Below are 26,494 nucleotides of genomic sequence, written 5' to 3'. Positions count from 1 at the left end.
TTTTATGTGTCCTTAAGTTACAAGCCAGATTTTATACTTATTGTGTGTCTTTTTAGCTTGTAATGTGTATTGTGTGCCTAATAAATAAATAAAAAATAAATAATACATATTATTTTATATAACGGGTCGCTCAAGGTTTCGGGTGGAGTGTGGTGGATTCGATTTGATTAAAATTGGATGTGAATGGATTTGATAATAAATTTGCCGTCTTTTTATCAAAAGGCGTGAGTCGATGACCTCTAAATCTTACAGGTCAAAATGCAATATCTCAACTTTAACAACTATTTAAATGCATGCATTATTAACGTAATATTTTCTATTTACAGTCAAAATCTGTTATACCGACATCGACTGGACTGCTCATATTCAGTTGCAAAAACCGATAGTCGTAACAACCGGTGATGTTTAATGTGTATCGTGCTAGTACAAACAAATCTATAGGGAATTATTGGAAAAATATATTTACATAATACGCGATTTTTCTTCAATATTAATTTGTTTTCTTTTTCTTTGCGACATTTTGAAAGTTTCACGAATAACTCCACAAAGTTTTGGTGCGTCTTGTGTATAGATAAGTAACAAACTAACTGAAGAGATATGAAGAAGCGGGTTTTGACTACCGCATGCATGTGTTTTGTTTCTAAGAATTAGTAAAGACCCTACACTAAACTAAATCCTATTGTTTTCTTTCCTGATTTTAATAGCCATTGAAGACAAATGTGGATACCTATTCAAATTGTTTACAATACAGCTTAGCCGGTCGTTCTAACAGATCTGATTCTCCGAAATATTAGTTAAATGTGGTCGTTTTATGAGGTATGTCGTTATTACCAATGTCGTAGAAAGCAATATTTTTAATAAGGCGTTCATATAGCATTCAGCCGGGACCTTTGTTCTAGGTTATTATAACCGGCATGTTGTATTAAACGATGTCGCAGTAAATGGTTTTGACTGTATTTCATTATCTCAATGGTTATGAAGGTATAATTTCATATAGACGGGAAAAAGTCCGAACTATGTTGGATAATCACAGAACAAACATAATAATATCAGTAATAGCATAATAAGGTATGAGCGAGGTCCCTGATTGTCGGTGGGTGTCTGTTACCCAAAAAGGAAACTTAACGGACAAATTCGTAATCAGCTGTTCGAAACCGGTTCTTCGACATTGATCCTTTTACAAAACCGGATTAAGAATTATTGTAATATCAATATTACACACGGTTAACCTAGGGCTAAGTTTAAAATGAAAAACAAACCTGATATACTGGTATCTTGGAGTTATATAGCTTTACATTTTTTGCTAGATAAAAAACACCCTTATTTACCTTGAAACCGTTTATATTGTAATAATTTTAAATAAATAGAATTTAGTTTACCTAGTTAATTGTCGAATTTGAATTTTTTTATTGCTTAGGCACCTGCCTAACGAGCTCACAGCGCAAGTGGCGTTAAGTGGACAATGGAAACCAAGAACATGAAATCTCGGCATGAATCAGAAATTAAGGCTTTCATTGTGCCTGTTGTGAGTCCGCACGGGTAGGTACCACCACCCTACTTATTTCTGCCGGAAGTAGTAATGCGTTTTGGTTTGAAGGGTGAGGCAGCCGTTGTAACTATACTGAGACCTTAGAACTCATATCTCAAGGTAGATGGGGGCATTTACGCTCTAGATGTCTATAGGCTTCGGTAACCACTTAACACCAGGTGGACCATGAGCTCGTCCACCCACATAAGCAATAAAAACCATACTTTTGCGAGTAGGATAAACCAAAAATAAAGAGTTATTTTTACCTTCTTTTGTTAATCTTCCAAAGGACAGAACAGATTATGACGACACTTTTAAAGACAGGTAAAGATTCTTCGAATGATTTCATAGAAATCATATTTGCATACGATAAGATTGCTAACATTGAATTCGTAATGTTGATTTGAACCTCATTCAGTAATAATTAGAGCATTTTAGCACCAGAACAAAGAACGGATGTGTGACTATTAACAGAATTGTATTTTTTTTCCAAACATCTGTGCTTCGTGAGCTTTTCAAGGACGCAAACAAAGCACTGAGTTATGAAAGAATCGAGGTCTGCAGATAATTATAATAACTTTATCAATGAATTGTTAGGGTACGTGGATTGACTTTTATTGATTTATTAGCTGACCCGACAGACTTCATAGTGCCTAAATCGATAAATGAAAGGCCTTTGTATAAAAAAAACTTAAAAAAAACCAAAAGGAATCCATCCGACTGGGGGCCACATCAAAGGAAAAACAAAATTGTTATTTTCATTTAATTCCGAGTATTTTTTTTATTTATCTACCTTTTAAACCTTCTCTGAACTTCCACAAATAATTCAAAACCAGAATTAGCCAAATCGATCCAGCCGTTCTTGAGTTTTAGCCAGACTAACGAACAACAATTCATTTTTATATATATAGATATCTATCTAATAATGATATCTAGATAGATAGAAGATAGAAGATAGATTAAAGGTCATAATATCATCATTCTGCCCTTCTCCCAGTCACCTGGGGTCGCAACATATTTTCTCTTTCAATACTCCTCTATCATATACCATTTATTCGATCACTCGACTACACATGTCGTCTTTCACGCAATCCATCCATTTTTCTTAGGTCTACTTCTTTCTCTCCTTCCCCTCAAAGGTCATAATAGTGGGCTAAAATTAACAGGACAATGTCTGAACAAAATACGAAACTCTGAAATATCTTGAAGCTGACTATATATTTTAAGATCCGCTTCCATAATCCGACTTACAACAGCATAAAGGCTTTAGGTCATGCGTAGGAACAAATTATTGTTTGGTGGGCGTATTTTAATGTCAACAAGACCCTTATTATTTAATTACATTTACGAAACACTGTTATATATTACCTAACCATTGCTTAGTTGGCACTTTAAACTAAGTATTTTATGAGTAGACAATAAAATATGGAATGCACATTCAATTGTTCAAAAGTGTTTTTACTTTTAATGTCAACAAGACCCTTATTATTTAATTACATTTACGAAACACTGTTATATATTACCTAACCATTGCTTAGTTGGCACTTTAAACTAAGTATTTTATGAGTAGACAATAAAATATGGAATGCACATTCAATTGTTCAAAAGTGTTTTTACTTAGATTTTTTTATTTTATTGCCTTGATGTGTAGACGAACTCACAGCCCACCTGGTGTTAAGTGGTTACTGGAACCCATAGACATCTACAACGTAAATGCGCCACACACCTTGAGATATAAGTTCTAAGGTCTCAGTATAGTTACAACGGCTGCCCTACCTTTCAAACCGAAACGCATTACTGCTTCACGGCAGAAATAGGCGGGGCGGTGGTACCTACCCGTGCGGACTCACAAGAGGTCCTACCACCAGTAATTACGCAAATTATAATTTTCCGGGTTTGATTTAGGTATATTCAACGCATTAAATTTATAGGAGATTATTTTTATTTATTTAATTATTACTATTATATATTATTTATATATAAATATATATATACGAGTATATTATATTGTATTATAAGAATAATCTAAGAGACAAATCACACACGGTCACTTAGCCCCAAACTATATAGGATTCCCTTTAATATAGGAAATAGAGACCGGTATACATATTATGTTCATACTTATATACGTTTAAAAATACAAATGTATCCTTTTACAATCACGGCACTTATTTCTTAACGCAATAGCAAAGGTTAATAATGCTTAGAGAATTAAAAACCCTTTCGATATTCACACGCGGTAAGAATTTAATAATCAGACGTACCTATTACCATAAATAAATTTGCCTATAATTATATAAAAATACTAGCGACCCGCCCTCGCTTCGCTTCGGAAACTGTAATTTATTATTGATTTCTCCACTATTTAATGGATGTTATTATACATAATAATATAAACCTTCCTCTTCAATCACTCTATCTATTAAAAAAAACACATCAAAATCCGTTGCGTAGTTTTAAAGATTTAAGCATACATAGGGATATAGGGACAGAGAAAGCGACTTTGTTTTATACTATGTAGTGATTAATAACGCTATGTCATGCTTTCTCGAATCTTCTATAAAGAAAACAAAATCTTTCCATATTGCAATTGCTTGACCGAAAAGCTATCAGTGTGATTATTAAAGAAATCGCTTACTAATTAATGCCTTATTCACAGACGCGTCGGTGACCTGGTGATATCATAGCTACAAAGAGCCGTATTTTGATTGTTGTGTCTGTACAATGAAGCATCCAGGCGAGACAGGATATTTAGCCTTGTGCCAAAGCAGCTGGGCATATTTAGGCATAACATTGAAGTCCCGATGGCATTGACTCATCTCAAACGCACGATCGCTTCGAGGTGGATACATGTTATCGATGGAATCGGTAGGCAGCGGCTTGGCTCTGCCCCTGGCATTGCTGAAGTCCATGGGCGACGGTAACCACTCACCATCAGGTGGGCCGTATGCTCGTCTGCCTACAAGGGCTATTTAACCCATAGACACACTGAGTTTCTCGCCGGATCTTCTCACTGGGTCGCGTTTCCGATCCGATGGTAGATTCTGCGAAGCACTGCTCTAGTTAGGGCCAGTGTTAGCAACACTCCGGTTTGAGCCTCGTCAGCTCACCTACATGTTAGGGCGAAGCTGATATAGCCTCTCAAGGATATCAATCAGTATAGGTAGGAAAAAAGGGCTAAAAAAATTATTACATTTTACGACGCTATAATCAATTATTATTTTTGCTCGTGTAAGCAGATGAGCAACCGTCCCACCTGACGGTGAGTGGTTACCATCGCTCATGGACGTCAACAATCCGAGGGGCAGAGCCAAGCCACTGCCTACCGATCAATAATCTCCACAAGCCTCGTATGAAGAAGGACATGTCATAGCGTTCGGGAAACGCCGTGAAGGGGAGCTCATCCCAAAGCCGGGTGGTGCGTGACAAAAATGATCTCTCGAAACGCACTGTGGATAAACGCAGTGGTTCCAGGTAGTATGGATGAACTCTACTCCGGTGGCGGGAGGTGCGATGGAAAAACAAGCTCGAAGTCTCAATTGTATTGTTAGCTGTCCCATCTTCCAACTAGACTGCAACGGCATTAAAGACAAACAACCTTTAATAAATCGTTTTAGCCTAGTCCCTTGACATAAAATTAAATAAGAAACACAACACATTTTAACGACTGGCAACACAGCTGTGAACGTAATCATGAAACGATTCCCACAATAATGGCCGGCTGATTAATTACATTAATTTCATAAACACATCACATGTTTCTTCAATATGTTTCACAAAGTCCCGTAAGTCAATGGAGAGTGTTGGACGGTTAAAGGGGATGGCCCATTTTAGGCCCAGAGCGGACAATAGATTATAGAAAAAATACTTAGTGCATTAATTTTGTCATAAATAAATATGCATTTACTTTCTTGCAAATAAGCGCCACTATAGTTTACAATAAGTAGTTTAAAAAAAGTAACTCTATTGAAAAAACAAGGATTTTTATTTTTGCGGGAAAAATATTGCCAGCTTCAAATCCTTTTACGTATGAAGTAAATATTTTGAGTATATAAATAAAACATATAAATAAATCATTTTAAGTATTATCATTAATCAAACGATTTTAATGGATTTTATGCACATAAAATAACATCAAAGACATACCCATTGGACTTTAACTTGTAACTATACTTGAGACCTTAGAACAGTCTTTCTCAAAGTGGGCGATAACGCCCCCTAGGGGGCGTTTGAAACCTAGAGGGGGGCGTTTAGGGGCCCACGAAAAAATGGGGGGCGTTGATGTGGGTTAGGGGGGCGCTGTAAAATTTGTAATTTCATTTACTTTATAGTATTTAAAATTTTACTAAAATTAAAACTCACCTACTACACAATGACGAATAATTAGTTTATATTTCTACCCTGTATGATGTTATAAAAACTTAAAATAATTAACATAGATTTCGTAGGATAGCCCACACACCGTACGCAATCAAGTTGTAACAAGTTTCTGCGGAACATGATCGATGATAGTTAAAAAATTACAGCAATTTTACCTTAATTACATTGCACCAGAAATTATTTTAAAGATTAGAAAAAAACTACCATGCAGAGTTTTAAAATATTACACATACGTAAACTAACACAAATTGAGGTTTTCTTTACTTTCTTTCTTGTTTCTAACATAAGGGCATTTTAAGGCATTTTCCTAGCATTTTATAAGAAATTACTGATGTGAGAATCATAATTTTTATATAAAATGGAAATACGTATATAATTATTGTTCAAAAACTTGTCTTAGATTATTATTTTTTACAATTTACCCATTACCGTCCAATGTCAAATAGTATAGTATAGTAAGCCTAAACAGCTCACTTATTGTAAACATTGTACTATTTTATTTCTATATAATAACAGGTTGGGGAAAAAGTTTCTTCGCATTTTTTAAGAAAATTCACAACATTTTTTAATATAGTTTATTCACATTTAACTAAAGTATGTCGGTATCATTTTGTTCGATAGCTTTTTGCCATCTTTTAGGTAGGGACATTATCCCATTGCTATAGAAATTTTGGGGCTTCTGATCAAAAAACCGCGACAATTGGTTTTGGCAGTCCTCTCGTGATGTTAACCTGACACTGCCTAAAGAATTCTGAAGAGACCGAAACAGGTGGAAATCTGAAGGTGCAAGGTCAGGACTATACGGCGGATGCATTAACACCTCCCAGCCAAGCTCTCTTAATTTTTGCTGAGTGGCTAAAGATGTGTGAGGTCTAGCGTTATCGTGATGAAAAACCACACCCCTTCTGTTGATTAATTCCGGCCGCTTTCTCTCAACTTCTTGCTTTAATCTCATCAGTTGTTCGCAGTAGAGTTCAGAATCGATGGTTCTGCCTGGTGGTAATAGCTCATAATGTATAATGCCCTTCCAATCCCACCACACACACACACGCATCACCTTGTTGCGTGTTAACCCGGGTTTTGCCAGAGTCTGTGAAGCCTGACCGGCCTTTGACCACAACCTTTCTCGTACGTTCTTGTCGTACGTTATCCACTTTTCTTCACTAGTTATCAGCTTCTTCAAAAATGGTTCGGTTTCATTACGTCGTAATAAAGAATCACAAATGAGTACACGGTTCATTAGGTTTCTTTCAGTGACCTTTTTTGTGTACCCAGTTTTTTTCAAATGCGCCATAACTATTTTGTGGTCAATTCCCAGTTCTTCAGTTACGTTGCAACTACTGATATGCCGATCTTGCCCCACTTTTTCAAAAATGGCATCGATTTTATCCGTAATAAGGCGACCTGAGCGACGTGCATTTTTGACATCAAAATTTCCGGATTGAAAACGCTTAAACCAAATTTGTGCTACTCTCACAGACACAGCACTAGGTCCATAAACATAAGTTCATACATTTTTAAGCTATTGCATAGCTTTTATCGCGGGCCTTGAGCGCGGCGCCCGAATCATGAAATTCCATAACGAAAAAAACCTAATACCCCTCACCTCGCCTACCATGTAGCTCGCGTTCAACACATTCACACGTTGCGCTTGTGTAGTGTTTGTGAATGAGCGCGTGGCGTGATGTCACACTGTATGCGAATCATGAAAAGTCTGCCCATCTCTCTCTCTCGCGGTTTAGCTTATGAGTGTGAAGGGGACAGTTAAGGTTTTGCCTTTATTAAGGTTTAATATAGCATGGTCTTGTTTTATTATTGTTTTAATATTAAATTATCATTGTCTAATTATAATGTCATAAGTTCATAAAAAATGCCATGCAATAGCTTTACCGCCGCAGTTCCCGAGAGCGACACGTTTTTTTTCGCCGGAAATCGCCGGGCTTCCGCCCTTCACTGGGGATGGAGGGCGGGGCATGTCGGAATCGTACCGACTAAAACCTCCTGTCGCTCAACAACCAGCATCCAAACCTCGCATGAGACAGAGCTCATGAAAAGGCAAAGGGGGGAAAGTGAAGTGTTTAGTGCGGAGCACATCTCTCCCATCACCCTCCCCCTCGGGATGCCGGACTGCCGGTCGTCGGCGCCACGACCACCAGCCCTCTCGGTCGGCAGGCTGTCCGAAGCCCGCCTAGATGGCGCCGGTTAGAATGGTCTATCCTACGGAATACCCCGCTGGGTCAGAACCAGGGTGGGTTGGGGATAGTCGACCTTCCATCACCCGGATGCTCATACGTAAAACGTATTCAGAGCAGCTTGCACGTCGTCTTCTTAGGCCCCCTTTGCCGGTCCCCAGGCCGACATGTGAGGGACAACGGTGGCAAGACCAGCGTGTCGTCTGCGTAACACATTACGCTTAGGCCCGGGAGGAGGGCACCTCTCAGTACCCAGTCATACCCGATATTCCACAAAAGGGGGCCGAGCACCGACCCCAGTGGAACATCGCGCACAACCGGGAGCCTGTGCACGATCCCACCGTGTCCAGTACATGTGACCGATCTGTCCTCCAAGTAGGAAGCCACCAGTCGGCGAAGGTAGGGGGGCACTCCGTGTCTTACCTGGGGCATTTTTTTTAATAAAAGAACACTTAAAACCTTTAACTACAAGTTATGCCGCAATAAGTGTTAGTTAGACATATGCTGTCGCGACACTTTTTGTAAATAATAAGGTTTTCTACAAAGTCGTAGTACATTATTTTATTCTATCATCAATAGTTTTCGTAGGTACGCGACGTAAAGAATACTTTAGGAAATTTTTTTTACACCTTGTGTTAAATTATTGGAATTGTAGTAAGGATACCTAATTTTTTTCAAAAAAGATTATAGCCTATGTCACTCAGGAACCCGAGGGACCTGGGCGGGCCCCCCGGCGCGCACTCTGCGTGGCCGGGGGCTCCGTCTGTGGGGGAGTTTTGCTGGACTTCCACCGGGCGCGTCCGTAGGTGGCGGATAACGGGATCCTCTGGGAACAGTCCCACTCCCAGGGGTATCGTCCGATCTTTTTCGTTGCAAGGATTTCTAGGTGTTAGGTAGGTAGGCTAGGTGTAGGAGTAGGGTAGCCTAGTTAGGCTTTGCAACGAAAGAGATCGGATGACGCGGACCAAAACCAGCAGGGGGAGTTGCGGGCTCTCCACGCCCTTCACTCGCTGAAGGGTGCTCCTCCTGGAGACGCTCGGGCTCCCTCTCTCTTCCCCCTTTTTTGTTTTTCGGGTGACGTCCGACCCGTTTCGGACGTAACCCATGGGTGGTGGTGGGCCACTTTTGGCCTGCCCTTCGATGGAGAAGTGAGCCGGCGTTGCTTACGCATCTTCCGGCCGCTGGTCGCCATGTCCCCGGCTTCGGCTACAGGGGCACGCCCTCCAGAGGGGGGTACCGGTATACCGGCGTGGCTTCGTGGTTGTTGCTCTTTTGAGCGTCGGCCGGTGGTCTGTCGTGTTGCTCGTTGCACTCGGCAGGCCGCCGGCCAACCCGTAATCCTCACCGCGTGGGGGACGGGGGCCGCTGCCGCGAGGCACGGGGCCGCGAGGACGTAAACCTCTTTAAAAAATGCCCCAATCCTAAGCTCTGGTGCCCGGCGATGGGATGAATGGCTGGAGGGAGTCCAGTCCCGAGGGTACCAACCAGACCCCAGGGGACCGACCCCTGGTTAATCAAAAAGGAAAAATGAAAAATGGCACCTGTGAAGAACTTATTACCCCAGGAGGGTACCTCCCGCTCCGCGGGGGGAGAATCCCTCCGTGCGGTCGAGCGATCGGCCGCACGCTGCCCCACCGTTTCTGGGGGGGGCACACACTGCCACGAGGAAGGGGGCGACAGCACGGGTCGCGTAAGGGACAGAGTCCCAACCGTGCTACTCGAGCGCTGCGAGAGTTTGATCTCGTTGCACTCGGCGCGGAGCTTCGCGAGGAGCGATGCGTCTAGTGGGCGGGAGACGCCAGCGCTGTTAGTGGACAGCACCCGACAGCGGACACGACGGAAGCGGAAGTCGGCTCGACAGCCGGCATCCTCCGCTCAGTCCGACTCGTCGGAAGGAGAGCCTTCCAGCGCCAAGTACATGGCGTTGGCGGAAGGGCCGGCGGCTGCTTCGGCGCCGCCCGCCACTGACTTTGACAAGCCGTCGTCTTGCGGACTGGACGCTGCCTCTTCGGCGCAGTCCAGGGCCGCCTGCCGTGAGGCGAAAAATAAAAAGGAAAGGAAACTAGAAGAGATTGAGCGCCTACAGAGAGCCCTGACGTTGGTGGGTCCCTCTGACCCCCTCCGATCTTGTCAGATAGTTGGCAAAATAGTTGCGACTATTGCAGCCAAATCGACTGGAGGCCTCAAGGGCACCGAAGTGTCGGCCATGAAATCGGCGGCCGCCACACTGGAGGAGAGGCTGCAGGACGTTGTGGACCGCACCACAACCGTGGAGACGGCGGGCTTGCGGCAGGAAGTGGCCCTGCTGCACACCCGCCTCGAGCAAGTATCGGCCGAGAATGGCCAACTTCAGGCGGCGAATGGGCAACTTAGAGTGGACATGGCCGAGTTGCGAACGATGGTTGCCGACCTCATTGAGCGGCAACGCAGCTCGGCCCCTGTCCTTCCTCTGCCCGAAGCAGAAGGCCTCACTGAGGTCGAGGAGCTGAGGCGGCAGCTCCTCATACAGGAAGCACGCAGCTCCAGGGTGCGAGGAGCGTGCGAGGCCGCCCCTCGCCCATGAGGCGAAAGGCAGTGCGCCCGTGCCAGCACCCCGGAAAACAGTGGCCGTCAGAACGTATGGCGGCCCTACAAAGGGCGCGACACCTGCGGCACGCCCGGTCGCCTCGGCTACTGTTCCGGCCAAGCCTGGACCTTCGCGGAACCAACAAAATACGGGGGCACCAAAACCCGCCCCCTCAGGAGCACCAGTCACCGGCCAGCGGAAGACTAAGACGACTGCTCCTGCCCCGTCCCAGCCTGCGAAGGCGGGGCCCGGCAGGAGCCGAAATAAGAAGAAGGGGGGCGTCAACGCCGCCAAACCGGCCCCGACCCCCCTGCCCCGCCCACTGCCCCCTGCCCCGGCCAATATGGAAGAGGCCTGGACGACGGTAGTGCGGCGCGGGCCCAAAAAGGTGGCGGCGCCTCCTGCGCCGCGCCCCAAGCCCGCCCCTGCGGCCGCCGCTCCCCGCCAAGAGGGTCGAGCGGAGCCGAGGGGCCGAACTGGAAGAAGGAGGCCGCGCGCCCCGCGGTCGGCTGCAGTGGTAGTGGAGCTGCTGCCCGCCGGCAAAGAAAAGGGCATCACCTACCACGAGGTGATGACCCAGGCGCGCGGCGGCGTGAATGTGGACGCCCTCGGCGTGGAGGGGGGCATCAAGGTCCGGCAGACGGCCAACGGGGCTCGTCTTATAGAGTGCCCCGGCCCCAACACAAACGCCGCGGCCGAAAAATTGGCGGCCCGGCTGAGGGAGATCCTGCCGGACCCCGAGGTGGTGCGCATCGCGCGGCCCGTGAAGATGGGAGAAGTAAAAATCACGGGCCTCGACGAGTGCGCCACGAAAGAGGAGGTCGCCGCGGCCATCGCGTCGCAGGGCAACTGCGCCCTCGCCGACGTCAAAGTCGGAGAGCTCCGGGTGACATATTCCGGAACCCGGACGGCGTGGGCGCGTTGCCCGATTGCAACGGCGACCCTCCTGGCCACCCCTCCACAGGGGCGGCCTTCCGACAGCCCAGGAAGGCTGCGCGTGGGCTGGGTAGTGGCCCACGTGCAGCTGCAGGATGCCAGGCCGTGGCGCTGTCTTCGGTGCTTCGGCACCGGCCACGGCCTCGCCAAGTGCCCCTCGACCGTGGACCGCAGCGGCTTGTGTTTCCGCTGCGGCCAACCGGGGCACAAGGCAGCCTCCTGCACCACAGCTGCGCCGCACTGCGTCTTGTGCGACGCGGCCAAAAGGAAGGCTGACCACCGGGCCGGGGGCCCGGCGTGTAAATCCGCCCCCTCCTCTACAAAAACGAGGAGGGGCGGAAAGAAAAAGAAGCCGGCTGCAAAAAGGGCAGCCGGTGAGTCAGCTCCCGCCGCGGCACCAGAGCAGCCGCAAGGCGGGACAGACGAGGGAGTGATGGACGTAGCCCCGTAATGGGTTGCGTCCATCGCTTCCTCCAAAGTAATTTGAACCACTCCGCCAGGGCACAGGATCTCCTCGTCCACACCATGGCGGAGTGGTCAATCGACGTCGCTGTCGCCGCGGAGCCGTACTTCGTCCCCACCGACCAGGACTGCTGGATCGGGGACGTCGACGGCTCCGTGGCCATTGTGTTGAGACAGTCTGCGGCGTTACCCCCCTTGGATATGGTGGCCAGGGGACCCGGGTACGTCGCGGCTAGGATCGACGGGACCGTCGTGATCGGGGCGTACTTTTCTCCGAACAGGAGCCTCGCCGAGTTCGAGCGGTTTCTGGGCGGGCTCGAGGCGCTTTTACACCGCCTCGGGTCCCGCCCTGTCATCGTAGCGGGGGACTTCAATGCCAAGTGCACGGCTTGGGGTTCCCCCCGCACGGATGCGCGAGGCGAGGCCCTTTCGGAGTGGGCGATCGCGACCAGCCTCTGTCTCCTAAACAGAGGCACGGTCGCGACTTGCGTGCGGTGGAACGGGGAATCCCACGTGGACGTGACGTTCGCGTCCCCGTCCGCCGTGCGCCGCACCCGCGGCTGGCGCGTACTCGAGGGGGCGGAGACGCTCTCGGACCACAGATACGTCCGATTTGAGCTCTCCGCCTCCTCCTTGTCTTCGTCGTCAGCCGCGGGCGCCCGCGGTGAGGAGGAGCTCCCGCAAGGTGCGCCCCGTTCGTTCCCCAGGTGGGCCTTGAAAAGGATGAACAAGGAGTTGCTGATGGAGGCGGCCGCTGTTGCTGCGTGGGCGCCAAAACCCGCGCGGCTCGCGGACGTGGATGCGGAGGTCGACTGGTTCCGGGGCACCATGGCAAACATTTGCGATGCCGCCATGCCCCGGGTCGGCCCCCGAGCACCACGTGGGGGTGCGTTCTGGTGGTTGCCCGAGATCGCAAGACTCCGCGAGGAGTGCGTGAGGGCGCGCCGCCGTAGCGCACGCCACCGCCGCCGCCGTCGTCGCGACGCTGCGTTCGCGGAGACGGCGGCCCAGCTGCACGCTGACTGTCGTCAAAAGCAGACGGCGCTGCAGCTGGCCATCGGCGAGGCCAAGAAGCAGAGCATGAAGACTCTCCTGGAGTCGCTCGACGAAGATCCCTGGGGGCGCCCATACAAGATGGTTCGCAGGAAACTGCAGCTGTGGGCGCTCCCCGTGACCGAGCGGCTCCAGCCTCGGCAGCTGCGGGAAATTGTTGCGGCACTCTTCCCGCCGGCAGCAGGGGGGGACTTTGAGCCCCCCCAGATGGACGCCACGTGGGGCACACCACCGCGTCGCCCCAGCGTTCCCGCTACCGAGGAGCCCCCTCCCCCTATCACGGGGGCGGAGATCCATGCGGCCGTGTCCAGAATGAGAGCGAAGGACGCGGCCCCCGGCCCTGACGGCGTTCACGGCCGGGTCTGGAGCTTGGCCTTCGAGGCCCTAGGGGACCGGCTCGGGGGGCTTTTCGAAGCGTGCCTCGAGTCGGGACGGTTCCCGTCGAAATGGAAGACGGGCAGACTGGTCCTTCTGCGGAAGGACGGGCGCCCCGCGGACTCACCCGCGGGCTATCGCCCCGTCGTGTTGCTGGACGAAGCGGGCAAGATGCTCGAGAGGATCGTCGCGGCCCGCATCGTCCGGCACCTGACCGAGACGGGTCCCGATCTTTCGGCAGAGCAGTACGGCTTCAGAGAGGGCCGCTCGACTATCGACGCGATTCTGCGCGTGAGGGCCCTCTCCGACGAAGCCGTATCCCGGGGCGGGGTGGCGATGGCGTTATCCTTAGATGTAAGGAACGCCTTCAACACCCTGCCCTGGTCGGTGATCGCGGGGGCGCTGGAGTATCACGGCGTCCCCGCATACCTCCGCCGACTGATCGGCTCCTACCTCGAGGGCAGGTCGATCCAGTGCATCGGACACGGTGGGGCGATGTACCGCTTCCCCGTCGAGCGCGGTGTTCCGCAGGGGTCCGTCCTGGGCCCCCTGCTGTGGAACATCGGCTACGACTGGGTCCTGCGGGGCGTCATTCGGGGACCCCTCCCCGGGCTCAGCGTAATTTGTTACGCTGACGACACGTTGGTCGTGGCTCCGGGGAGGGACTACCGGGAGTCTGCCCGTCTGGCGTGCGCAGGCGTGGCACACGTCGTCACTAGGATCCGACGGTTGGGGCTCGAGGTGGCGCTCGACAAAACCCAGGCCCTGCTCTTTCACGGGCCGGGACGAGCGCCGCCTGTGGGTGCCCACCTCGTGATCGGAGGCGTCCGCGTCGGGGTCGGGGTGACCGGTCTTCGGTACCTCGGCCTCGAACTGGACGGTCGGTGGAACTTCCGCGCTCACTTTGAGAAGTTGGGCCCTCGGCTGATGGCAACGGCCGGCTCTTTGAGCCGGCTCCTTCCAAACGTCGGGGGTCCCGATCAGGTGGCGCGCCGCCTCTACATGGGGGTGGTGCGGTCGATGGCACTATACGGCGCTCCCGTATGGTGCCACGCCCTGACCCGCGAGAACGTCGCCGCGCTGCGACGTCCACAGCGCGCGATCGCGGTCAGGGCGATCCGAGGATACCGCACCGTCTCCTTCGAGGCGGCGTGCTTGCTCGCCGGGGCGCCACCCTGGGACCTGGAGGCGGAGGCGCTCGCTGCCGATTACCGGTGGCGTAGCGACCTCCGCTCTAGGGGGGAAGGGCGCCCCGGCGAAGGAGTAGTTCGAGCGCGGAGGCTCCAATCTCGGCGGTCCGTGCTGGAGGCGTGGTCTTGCCGCTTGGCGGACCCGTCGGCCGGCCTCCGTACCGTCGAGGCGGTCCGTCCGGTCCTCGCGGACTGGGTGGGCCGCGACCGCGGATGCCTCACCTTCCGGCTGACGCAAATGTTGACCGGCCATGGTTGTTTTGGCCGGTACTTGCACAAGATAGCCGGAAGGGAACCGACGGCGCAGTGCCATCACTGCGCGGACCGCGACGAGGATGACACAGCGGAACACACGCTGGCGCGTTGCTCTGGATTCGACGAGCAACGCGCCGCCCTCGTCGCGGTCATAGGTGAGGACCTCTCGCTGCCGCGCGTCGTGGCTACGATGCTCGGCAGCGACGCGTCCTGGAAGGCGATGCTCGACTTCTGCGAGTCCACCATCTCGCAGAAGGAGGCGGCGGAGCGAGAGAGGGAGAGCTCTTCCCTTTCCGCACCGATCCGTCGCCGTCGAGCCGGGGGCCGGAGGCGGGAATACGCCCGCACGTCCCAGCCCCTGTAGGTGGCGGCCTCCCCCCGGTGAAGGTCAAGGGGCGACCTGAGGGGGTGAGGCCGCGCGGCGCGCTACCAGCACTCTAGCGCGCTGCCGTGGAGTGAATAGAGCGACCGGTCGACGGTGTATCGCGTCCCGACCCGGCAGGCTGGTTCTGGTCCAGCGGGGTATTCCGGGACACCAGCGGCACCGTCTGGGCGGCCCGACGGGCTGCCGTACCGAGACGGCCGACGTTTCAGAGCCTTCGATTCGCCTCGAAGGCTCCGTCGGCTGGGCGTCCTTGGGGTGAGCCGCGCCGTCTGGTTGTAGTGTTGACCGCGGTAGCCCCCCTACCTCATCCGGGTTCTGACCTCGGAGGGGATCGGACGTCGGGTGTAAGAGTGCAGAGGAGTCGTTTAGTGGGTGGGCTCTAAAATCCTTGGGCCCGCGGTCTGCTCACAACACCATGCAGATCGTTGAGTCTCACATACCCCGCGCGCCCCTTTTGCGCGGGGACCTCGTAGGAGGTTCGGCCCTCTACCCGAAAAAAAAAAAAAAAAATGTCACAACAGTGACAGAATTTTTCAAATCGGCTAAGTATTTTCGGAGCCTATTGAATACAAACAAACAAACAAATCTTTCCTCTTTATAATATTAGTATAGATATTAATTATTACAAATAATAAAAACGCTGACTTAGGCGGCGGTTTTTATTTGAACCAGTTCTAAATTATAAACTAAAATTCTATGAAAAATTACACATATTTGTCTATAATACGAAATGATATTAATTTATTTTTCGTAGTTTCCTTCCTTCTTGCGTCGATAATCCTCAGTGCTGAGGGTCGTGGCCTCCTCTAATAACTTTCTCCTGCATCATCTTGCGCCATTACTACCTGTCCTCGGCTGTGTGGATAGCAACGTGGACTGAGATATTGAGAGTGGAGCGTATTTGGTCCGACCAGCGCATTGGATTTCTACCTCTGTGCCTTCTCCCGCATACCTTGCCTGTTACCAGCAGCTTTTCCAGATTGTCACCTCTCTTTCTGGCAATATCTCCAAAGATCTCGAAACTCCTCCGCGCGCATGTAGTGCTGAGGCGCATTGGAATCTTGAGCTCGGTAAGAATGGATTCGTTGGTTCTGTGTTCTGTCCAACGAATCCCGAGCATTTTCCTCCAACACCACATCTCAAACGCGTCGATGCGTTGGCGATCGGCTTTCTTGAGGGTCCAAGTCTCTGCGCCGTAGAGAAAAATGGAAAAGACGAGGGAGGTGACGAGCTGCTTTTTGGTATTTCTCGAGATGTTTCTGTCCGCCCAAACACGGTCCATTTGGGACATAGCTCTCTTTGCCATACCTACTGATTCGCCTTCTGAGGTCCTTTTCGGGGGATCCATTTCTAGCTAATAAATTTTTAATTATCTTATGATGAGAATCTTATATTAATGAGAAAGATATTCAACAAAAATAGTTTCGTTCTAATAAATTAGCATAGTAACGGTACAGTGAACTAGCAATTTATTTTGGTAATTCTGAATTTAAACAAACATATTGATGAGAAGAATTCATTTTTACTTTGAAAATTTATAAATACACGCTCTGTAGCGATGTATGGACATATAATAATATGAAGAAACAATAATAGCATCTACAAATACATAATTATGTACTACGTGGTACTACATTTACTAAAATTAATACAACATTTATTAATTAAATTAATGAAATTGTGGTTTTAAAGTTTTAGGGGTGTATAAAAAATGGGGGGCGCTGAAAAATAATTGATTTTCAAAGGGGGCGGTAAAAGAAATAAGTTTGATAATCACTGCCTTAGAACTTATATCTCAAGGTGGGTGGCGCATTTACGTTGTAGATGTATGTGGGCTCGAGTAACCACTTAGCAACACCAGGGTGGCTGTGAGCTCGCCCACCCATCTAAGCAATAAAAAAAACTTTACTAGTATTGTTATTTAAATATGTACAACTAAAACAAAAACATAAAAAATAATGTGTACTCGTAAAAAAAAGATTAAGATATAAATCAATTATCGGTTATTTAAAAAAATAATCGATATATGAATTTCATGTAAGTATTTTTCTTTATACTGACAACACTGAATTTAATCTGACTGACTGATACTTCGCTTGCTGCTTGTGGTGTTGTGCTTGCGTACAAAATGGATGTGTTTTGATTTTTCTTCGATTTATTTTACTTTTATCAATAACGTTTCATACTACGACTAAAAAACATTGTCTGAATTGTGGTTTTACCCTGACCGAGATTTAAAACCGTGTATATGCTCTCCTTTGCTATTTTTAGATGATACTAATTGTGTATGAAGATGAAGAAAATATAGATATTTAAAGAATTAAGTGTGTGTTTTTATACCCTATTGGATAAAAATACATTAGGAACATCTTAAACATTAAGAAAAGAAAAGTTCTTGAAATATCTCACAATCCGACACTTATTTATACAGAAAATTAACCTCAAAACGAGTTTTTATTTTTATTATATTTTTTATAATAGTGGCGTCAATTTCAATATATTTTTTAGATATCCAATACATTTAAGAATTTGAATCAGTACATTTTTATAGTAATATTTGATGTCCATCTTGGGCCTAGCACACTATGGAGAGTGGGCAATCCCCTTTGAAGGATTAGGTTCTGTAGGTGATGAGGGGCTATTTAAAAACACAACTGCTTCATTATAATTATATTGCAGATAGCTTGAACACTTTTACACCATTATACAATTATTATCTTTATATTTTTTATAAAACTATTACATGTTTCTCTTGCCGTGTTTAGATGAGAAGTACTGACATTTTCTGACGAGAATACAATGATCTGTTTTTTAAACATTTAAAATAACTCCAATATTCGAAATCTAATCAAGTGTCAAGTGTTGCCTGCCATTACATTTAACATACAAACTCCAACAGAGAGACGTCGAAAACAGCATTGACAACTCGATTTTCTGACACCCTTTTATGTCATTTTCTATGTTAAATATTAAAAAATCTATGGTTTTTGCGAGACTATGTTCAAAATCGCTTTACGTTCTACACTGTTGTCATGGCTTGACGCGAAAAAACATGTACAATATGGCAGCATTTAGGTAAGTAATGATTGATTGACCAAACTGTGTGTACTTTTAATTAAGGTATTAATATTGACATCTAATATTTGCTTTTTTATAACTATTTTAATTCAATATAGTTTAAATTTGTTATTTCAAGTTTGTTATATAAGTCGTCGTGGCCTAACGCCCGGTGCGTTCGTATGTAGCGATGCAACGGTGTTCGAATCCCGCAGGCGGGTACCAATTTTTCTAATGAAATACGTACTTAACAAATGTTCACAATTGATTTCCACGGTGAAGGAATAACATCGTGTAATAAAAAACAAACTAATTACTGGTGGTGGGATATATTGTGAGTCCGCACAGGTAGGTACCACCACCCTGCCTATTCCTGTCGTGAAGCAGTAATGCGTTTCGGTTTGAAGGGCGGGGCAGCCGTTGTACTGTCAAAAACTAAGATCTTACAACTAATGTCTCAAGGTGGGTGCCGGCATTTACGTTGTATATGTCTATGGGATCCGGTAACCACTTAACACCAGTGGTGGTAAGCCGTGGGCTCGTCCACCCAGCTAAGTAATAAAAAAAATAAAAAAAAATATTTAAACGTTCACATTACAATGTGCGGCTTTCAAACCAACCTTCGAAAACAGCGGAAAAAAAACGTAAGAAGGAAAATGAAATATTTCATCATCCCTGCGGGGTCACATGTGTCAGTCGTTCCTAAAAGGTAAACCAATAGTTTAATTGAGAAACCAGAACTGTGCAACATCAGTCGCGGCTGGAACACGACGTGACCATATGGTGCCCCTCTAGCCGTCGCGACCGCATTCTCCTGATGTCATTTGAATTACAGTAATCATTCTCGTTATTGTATTTATCATTACTAGTGGTCCCCGGTAGTCGAAATTCGACTATAATTAATTGAAATTATAAGTTTATACACTATTATGATTCTGTTGTCAAAGATTATTTATTATAGGTACTTCTTTAATCACAGATTTTGCCAAAACTACACTTTAGACAAATATTAATAAAGACAAAAAAAATATTTAATCTATTCTCAATTTGACCACAGACTATAACAATAAAAAAAGTTTGACAATAAACAAATAGTATGCATGCGTGTGTGTGTCAAATAAATGGTAGTGTGAGTAATGTTTTTTTTTATTGATTTAATGTATTGTTTAGGCATAATTAAAAAAAAACATCATTCTGCACTACTTCTCTAAATTCTCTATAAGTGTGAGAAATTTCATACTCCTCCGTCCGCGCCATTTTTGTAAAAAGGTGTACAAAGTTTTTGCTTCACGTATTCATATATAGATGAAACTGCGTTTTGTAAGGCTTTATTATCAGACAGATAAATTTCATTAGTAAGTGCAACTTATAAACAGCAATAATGCACGAGAAGAATTAACAAGGAATAATCAGAACTTTCAGCTGGACATATGCCTCCCCCTAATCTCGCCACAACCACTGGTCCTGCGCAGCCTAAATCCAGCGGATTTCTTCAACAAGACGTCTATCTAGCTTGTGAGAGGCCTACCCACACTACGTCACTCGGTACGAGGACACCACTAGAGAACCTTTCGGCACCAGCGGCTATCTGTTCTGTGAGGAATGCATCGAATGCAATGAATGCCATTTTGAAAATGAATAATTCCTTAATTCACGTCAAATAAGTATTCCATTTATTCAAATTTACTTTGGTGCACCCAACAACAAAAGCTCAACAAAAACCCTTTAGGCCTGCAACGCCCACAACGGGGCGATATCGCCCACTTTGGGAAAAGCTATTCTACAGTATACTACTCTACCTAAACTATGTTCTGAGCTGTAAGATCGTACTAGCTTTGAAATAACTTCTATTCAAACTGTAGTTTCCGAAGGCAAGCAAGCAGAACGCTAAACTTGGCTGTCATGACAACTACCTTAAAAGCAAGTTAATAAATAAATAAAAAAATAACACATGTATGAGCCGCGACATGCTCAGCATAATTTCTGTACTACCGTTGGGAACATAACTCATCGTGTTTCTATTTCTGTATTTTAGTACAGTAATGAACAAAAGCGTTACATTATTTTAGTAAACTTTTTGTATGAGTTTTATTAAAATTTAACGAAATATTCCAAAGTACTTGAACTGCTAGTGTAAAAGTTTAAAGCTCGTGGCAGGGCATCTATACACATTAGAGAATACAAGTATGAATACTTTAATCGCTATGTCGTAAAACACACCCTAACATATTTTCATAATACTTTCCCTAATTTCATATCTAGAATATGCTCTATTCGATAAACTTGGATATTTTTGTCTCGAAGCAGGGCTTTTTGCTGTTGTGCAGTTGCTCTCAAACAATCAGAATGCTATTAAACACATTAACTTCACAGCTCAAAGTCAGTAGCAGCATTGGTGTTCTTAACCCTTTTAGTCCTGAGCTTATTTTCCATATTTTGCAGAAATTGCTAAAGGATTTTTATAAAAAAGTACCTTATATAAAAAGCCTAACCTCCAAAAATAAATACAAAATCAACGCTAAATTCACAGCCAAATAATTTTAAATGGCTATAAAACAAGTCAGTATAGGTTAATGCCTAATATCTATAATAAAACTGCGCAAATACTTTATATGCGTTTAATAGAGAATCGATCTATCGACGGTTCCTAGTACCAGGTGATCTACAAACTCGTCTTCCTATCTGCAATAAAATCCATTAAATGTATTCTAAAGTATGCGCCGAGACAAATACATACAGACATCAATCGCTTTTTTGGTAACAGCGTTAATTATTTAATACAAAAGAAAATAAGTCGAAACCATTAAGCTCAGGGTCGCCACCGGTCATTCACATCGCGATGTATTAGGTATTAGCGAAAACTGAACCCTTATTCCTAAGAGGATAAAGATAAGAAGCCTTTATTAACAACCTTACTTCATATTTAGGTACATACTATTAATGTAATTTTTCTAAGCATTTCACATCGGCAAAAATTGTTTTGCTTTCGCATAGGATTCCCCCAAATCCTGCCATGAGTCCCGGTCGTAGCAATTCCTCTTCCACGTAGAGCCCGCAACGGCCTTTATTTCGTCTACCCACTTTTGGAACGGTCGTCCTTTTAATCTTTTCCCCTCTCGTGGATAAGGAAAATTTGATAATGGATAAGAAAAAAAAAAAGCGGTAGGCAGCGGCTTGGCTCTGCCCCTGGCATTGCTGAAGTCCACGGGCGACGGTAACCACTCACCATCAGGTGGGCCGTATGCTCGTCTGCCTACAAGGGCAATAAAAAAATAATTAAATAAATGCTCCTGGGGTTCCCATACACTGCTATTTTTTGAGGCCTAGTAACGAGACCTTTAAGCCAAATCTTATATTCTCTTCTTACATTTCGTTATAATATGAAAAACGATATGAAGCGAAATGAGATGAAGTTGATTAACTTAAAACTTTAATTCATAGGGATACAAATTAAATGAAACGAAAGTAGATAGAATGAAATATAATCTCAGTAAAATGGTGGTTAGTTACTGAGACTTTTACAGCGGACATTTTGGAAGAATCCAACAAATTTAGCCCAAAAGCTTTGTTTTGATTTCCTACATTTATGGACTTTCAAAGATACTAAACAATTAATAAACCATCGTTATTATACATTTAAACATCGAGAAACACTATCTATCTATCTATCTTCGTCCATAGACGTCCACCGCTCGACATAGGCCTCCCCCAAGCACTAAATGAACAAAATAAAGTATTTCACTCAGCTTCGCTCCTCAAGTTCCCGCCAAAAGTCTTTCCCCTACGCTGACATTATGATTATGAGTCCACAGGGTTGACAGCGCTAAACTTTTTAATAGGCACCCGCTCTCAAATGACCCATCGACTCGTAATCATTATCGTTTTTTTTTTACCGAAGCAAAATACTGGAGTAGGGTTGAGTGACCCTAAATTAATTTCAATGAACGGTCACTTAAAATATTTCGCGATAAAATTAGCAAGACGGTATTTGTAAATGCCATAAGTTATTTGACACAGAGTGTTCTGCAGGGAACATACGTGTGTTCCACTCTGGTAAATGAATAAGTTATATTACAATAATATTGAGGGTGAGATCAAGGAGCAAACCCAGGACAGGGTCAAGTGGAAACAGCTTGTGAGGTCTCTATGTACCAGCGAGGTACCCTAGGACTTCAACAACAACCCTTTGTCTTGTTTGCTTTAACAATTAATTCTGCCAATGCCGGTCCCAAACCCGGATGAGAAAAGGGGAGGGTTGAGATGGGGTTCAAACTTCGATCGATCAAATAAGGCTTCAGTGCCATCGAAGAACTAAATCTCTTCCAAAAGCACTGCCGTGGTGGAACGCTTCCCCACCATGCGTATTTTCCCAAGAAACCCTCATGAAGCCATAACCCTCAGCATTGAGGATTATCGATGCTAGGATGAGGAAACCAAAACAAATATGGCATATTTTATTCTCCCGCTGTACGTTGAAGTGTTACTTTATTTCTGTACCTGCTTGCATCGCTTGCAACATCGCTCTAATGACCATATAAATAGTTTTCAATACTCAAAGCGAGGTGTTCAGTTACGTTCCAAATATACTGGAGTTGAGTAACGAATCTTGCCACATGACACACGCAGTAGTGGATAACTTAATTCGATTTAGTATTTATTATACTACTTAAATACCTTAAGTAGCATTGTAAAAGAAAATAAATCAAACTACCCCATTTTCGATGAATACAGTAGATTGAGGGGAATAGGAACTATAGGTATAATAGGGACAAATCTGGTATGTCAAAATACTTTTGTCTGGTTGTTAGAGATTTAACTTTGTTGAACTGAAAATTACTTTTATTTAGTGTTTAAGAATATTAAATAGTTTAATTTAGTCATCAAAGTTTTGTAACTCATTAAAGATCTATTAATTAAGAATATCCAACCAAGTTGAAGGTGTCGTGTAGATATCTTAAAGCGCGTTAGGACTCGTTTTCTCGCAAAATATTATCGATATATATATTATACTCATAATGTATTTACATTAATAGAGGTTTATGACCGCGTTCAAGGTAAGAATTATATTAACAATAGATAGCTGATGGCACAACGGACTGATCTATGTATATTAATAATACGTGGAACAAAATCTTTGTACCCCTTTTTACGAAAATTGCGCGGACGGAGGAGTATGAAATTTCACCACACTTATAGAGAATATAGAGAAGGAGTGCAGAAATTTTCTTTTTTGTTAATAAACATAAAAAATACATTAAATTCATAAAAAAAACATTACACAACATATATTTGACACACGCGTATTTAATATGTATGCACTCTTTTGTTTATTGTAAATAAATGTAATTTGTTATTGTAAATTAATATTGTTTGTCTATAATATTATTTGTCTATAGTATAGCCTTGTGAAAACGATTTCAGGAGAGTTGTACCAACTTAATCGAACACATACCAATTAGTTTACGCATTTACAATATTGGCAGCTTTCAATCGCAGCTTCACTTGAGTGTTGATATAGAAAAAAAATCCCAAAGGAATAGCCTTTTTTGTATTTTTAACCGACTGCAAAAAAAGGGAGGATGTTTTTAGCTCGACTGTATTTTGTTTGACGTGCGTTGCCTCAAAACGTATTTTTTTTTTTTTTCTGAAAGCTATTGCTTCTCATGTGGTCCTAATTAAGACTTGACCAGTAGTTGATTTGGGAGAGTCCTAAATAATGCATATTCTATTGATTTAAACCACATTGATAATATTGTTATTTAAATCGATTTTTTCTTTTTTATTAAAATTTTATATTATTTACTCTGACCTCCTTTAGTGTACCCCTAGCAACGTGTATGCAAATTTTCGCAATGATCAGCTAAGTAGTTAGACGTAAAAGCGTAACAAACTATCAATTCTTTATTTCTTCTACTAGATTTATATTATTATCGATGGACTAGCTGACTTACAGGCTCTCAAACTGTGCAATTATTTCACATGATGACTGTTAATATTCAAAAGTCAATTAACATTATTTTTTTGCGCGGGAAAATACTATACAGATTCTCCGACGTTACTTCAAGTATTTGCAATAAAATTATTTTGTTGGAAATTTATCTTTTTGTTTTAATTGCCTTTGCAAGCAGACGAGCGTACGGCCCACCTGATGGTAAGCGGTTACCGACGCTCATGGGCGTCAGCAATGGCAGTATCAGAGCCAAGCCGCGGCCTACCGTCTCCTACTTATCTTGCACTAGCGTTACAATGGATACATCTATCTATATATTATTATATAAAAATGAATTGCTATTCGTTAGTCTCGCTAAAACTCGAGAACGGCTGGACCGATTTGGCTAATTTTGGTCTTGAATTATTTGTGGAAGTCCAGAGAAGGTTCAAAGGGTAGATAAATATGAAAATCCTCGGAATTAAATAAAAATAACAATTTTGTTTTTCCTTTGATGTGTCCCCCCTCGGACGGATTCTTTTTATTTGTTGTAAGTTTATTTTATACAATAGTTTAGGTCTTTTATCTATCGATTGAGGCACTACGTAGTCTGCCGGGTCAGCTAGTTTAGTATAAAGTACGATGAAGTAAACTTACCTCGGTCCATAGTGAGGGAGTTCACCATCGCCACCACAGCAAGGACAGAGAAGATTCGTGCGCACATGGCCGGAATCGCCATGTCTGCTAAAATGTTACAATCACGAAAATTCCGATATTTTAATTCCAATACTCAATATAATATTAATGTTCAATTACTTATATAAGAATTTACAATCCACTATTCCATTTTTGAAATTAATAAAAGACCACGCTAAAAACTCGAACATAGATAAAAATATAACACTTATCGCTTTATAGATTTGACCTTTTTAAGAACTTTTGAATACGATATTAATATTATAATATACTAAGACTAAAAATTACATGTTTTTTTCAAAAATATTTCCTTTGTTTATAAATACTAAGCATTTTTCGTATATTTACCGCGTTATTGCTAATCACTTTATTCCCGCCAATTTAAAATCCCGCGATTTTTTTTTCAGTTAGCAGGAACTGCATGCGCAACGCGTGCGCAAACTACTCACGCACAACGCGACTGACAAAACTGGCAACTGACAAGTCACCCGAAGGAATCACAGCTTCTACAGATGATGTCATTTTGTTACTTCGATATCGTAGGATCAATTATTACATCATTTAATAAAGTATTTCAATTTAATGAACATACAAATATGAATTGCGATTGAAGGTCGTTTTTGGGTATCAATAAATAAACAATTTATTGGTCGGCGGTTTTAATGTAGGTTGTACGATAAGAAATCGCCATAAAATGACATCTTGGTCAGTGAATTCATAGTATATCTGTTACCATATTTTAATATACCATACCGTATTATTATATTATAATAGTGAAGCATTTATGCCCCAAAACTTCTGCTCTTGGTAACGACAAGATCCACTCCTGCAGTGATCCTGGTGGCAATATAAAATCCTAGGTTGACACTAGTCCTAGGACTAGACGCGCCACTATTAATAGGATGGCAGACTGAGAAAATCCTGCCATGCCGCCCAGATCAGAATTTAACTAGCCTTTGAGACCAGAACGTGATACACACTTCATTTTCACAAGAAAGAGCCAATTACTAACCCGTGTCGAATACACGAGGCACCAAAATTATACCCCAGCGTGTCCATTGTAAGGATACAGCCTCTTCCCACAAGCCTAGGTGATTAGCAAACAGGCAACTAAGTAGAAAAAGTATATTGTTACTAAGGACTGATGACAGATAAATAGAAAGTCGCATACCCGACCCATCTTCTGATATTATATAAAGAAGCACAGAAGAGTGCCAATAATTAATTACATTCCATGACTTTATTGAATTACGGTAGATAATTAACACAATAATCTCCAGTCAAATGCAATCATCACTCTCACGAGCACGATGATTTCTTGAAATTTAAGTTTAAGTAAGTTCAAAATAAATTATTAAAATAAACGTATTTCTTGTTTTGATTTGGAATTGATTAAAAAAAGCTGAGAATTGGGTAATTTTATAAAAGTCATGTTTATTAAACCAGCAATTTGGTAATAATTTAAAATAGATTAAATGCAGGTATTAAAA

The 26,494-nt window shown here is 44.4% G+C and overlaps 1 protein-coding gene across 2 annotated transcripts in view; it reads right to left on the bottom strand.

The window, feature by feature from the left end:
* The window catches only part of LOC101743002 (cartilage oligomeric matrix protein), a 51,449-nt gene extending 25,832 nt beyond the window's left edge, over positions 1 to 25,617 (bottom strand). The window contains exons 1-2 of one of the 2 annotated variants that reach the window (XM_038017653.2): positions 25,353 to 25,617; positions 24,966 to 25,052 (exon numbers count right to left, since the gene is read on the bottom strand). In XM_038017653.2, coding sequence (XP_037873581.1) covers positions 24,966 to 25,047 — 82 coding nt within the window. In that variant the 5' untranslated portion in view covers positions 25,048 to 25,052; positions 25,353 to 25,617. The remainder of the gene's footprint in view (positions 1 to 24,965; positions 25,053 to 25,352) is intronic. The other variant, XM_038017654.2, reaches the window with a different exon arrangement.
* Between the last annotated feature and the right edge of the window lie 877 nt (positions 25,618 to 26,494).

This window comes from Bombyx mori, chromosome 19 (assembly GCF_030269925.1).
Source record: "Bombyx mori chromosome 19, ASM3026992v2".
NCBI lineage: Eukaryota > Metazoa > Arthropoda > Insecta > Lepidoptera > Bombycidae > Bombyx > Bombyx mori.
Note: the sequence above shows the minus strand (reverse complement) of the source record. Positions and strands in the feature narration are given on the sequence as shown.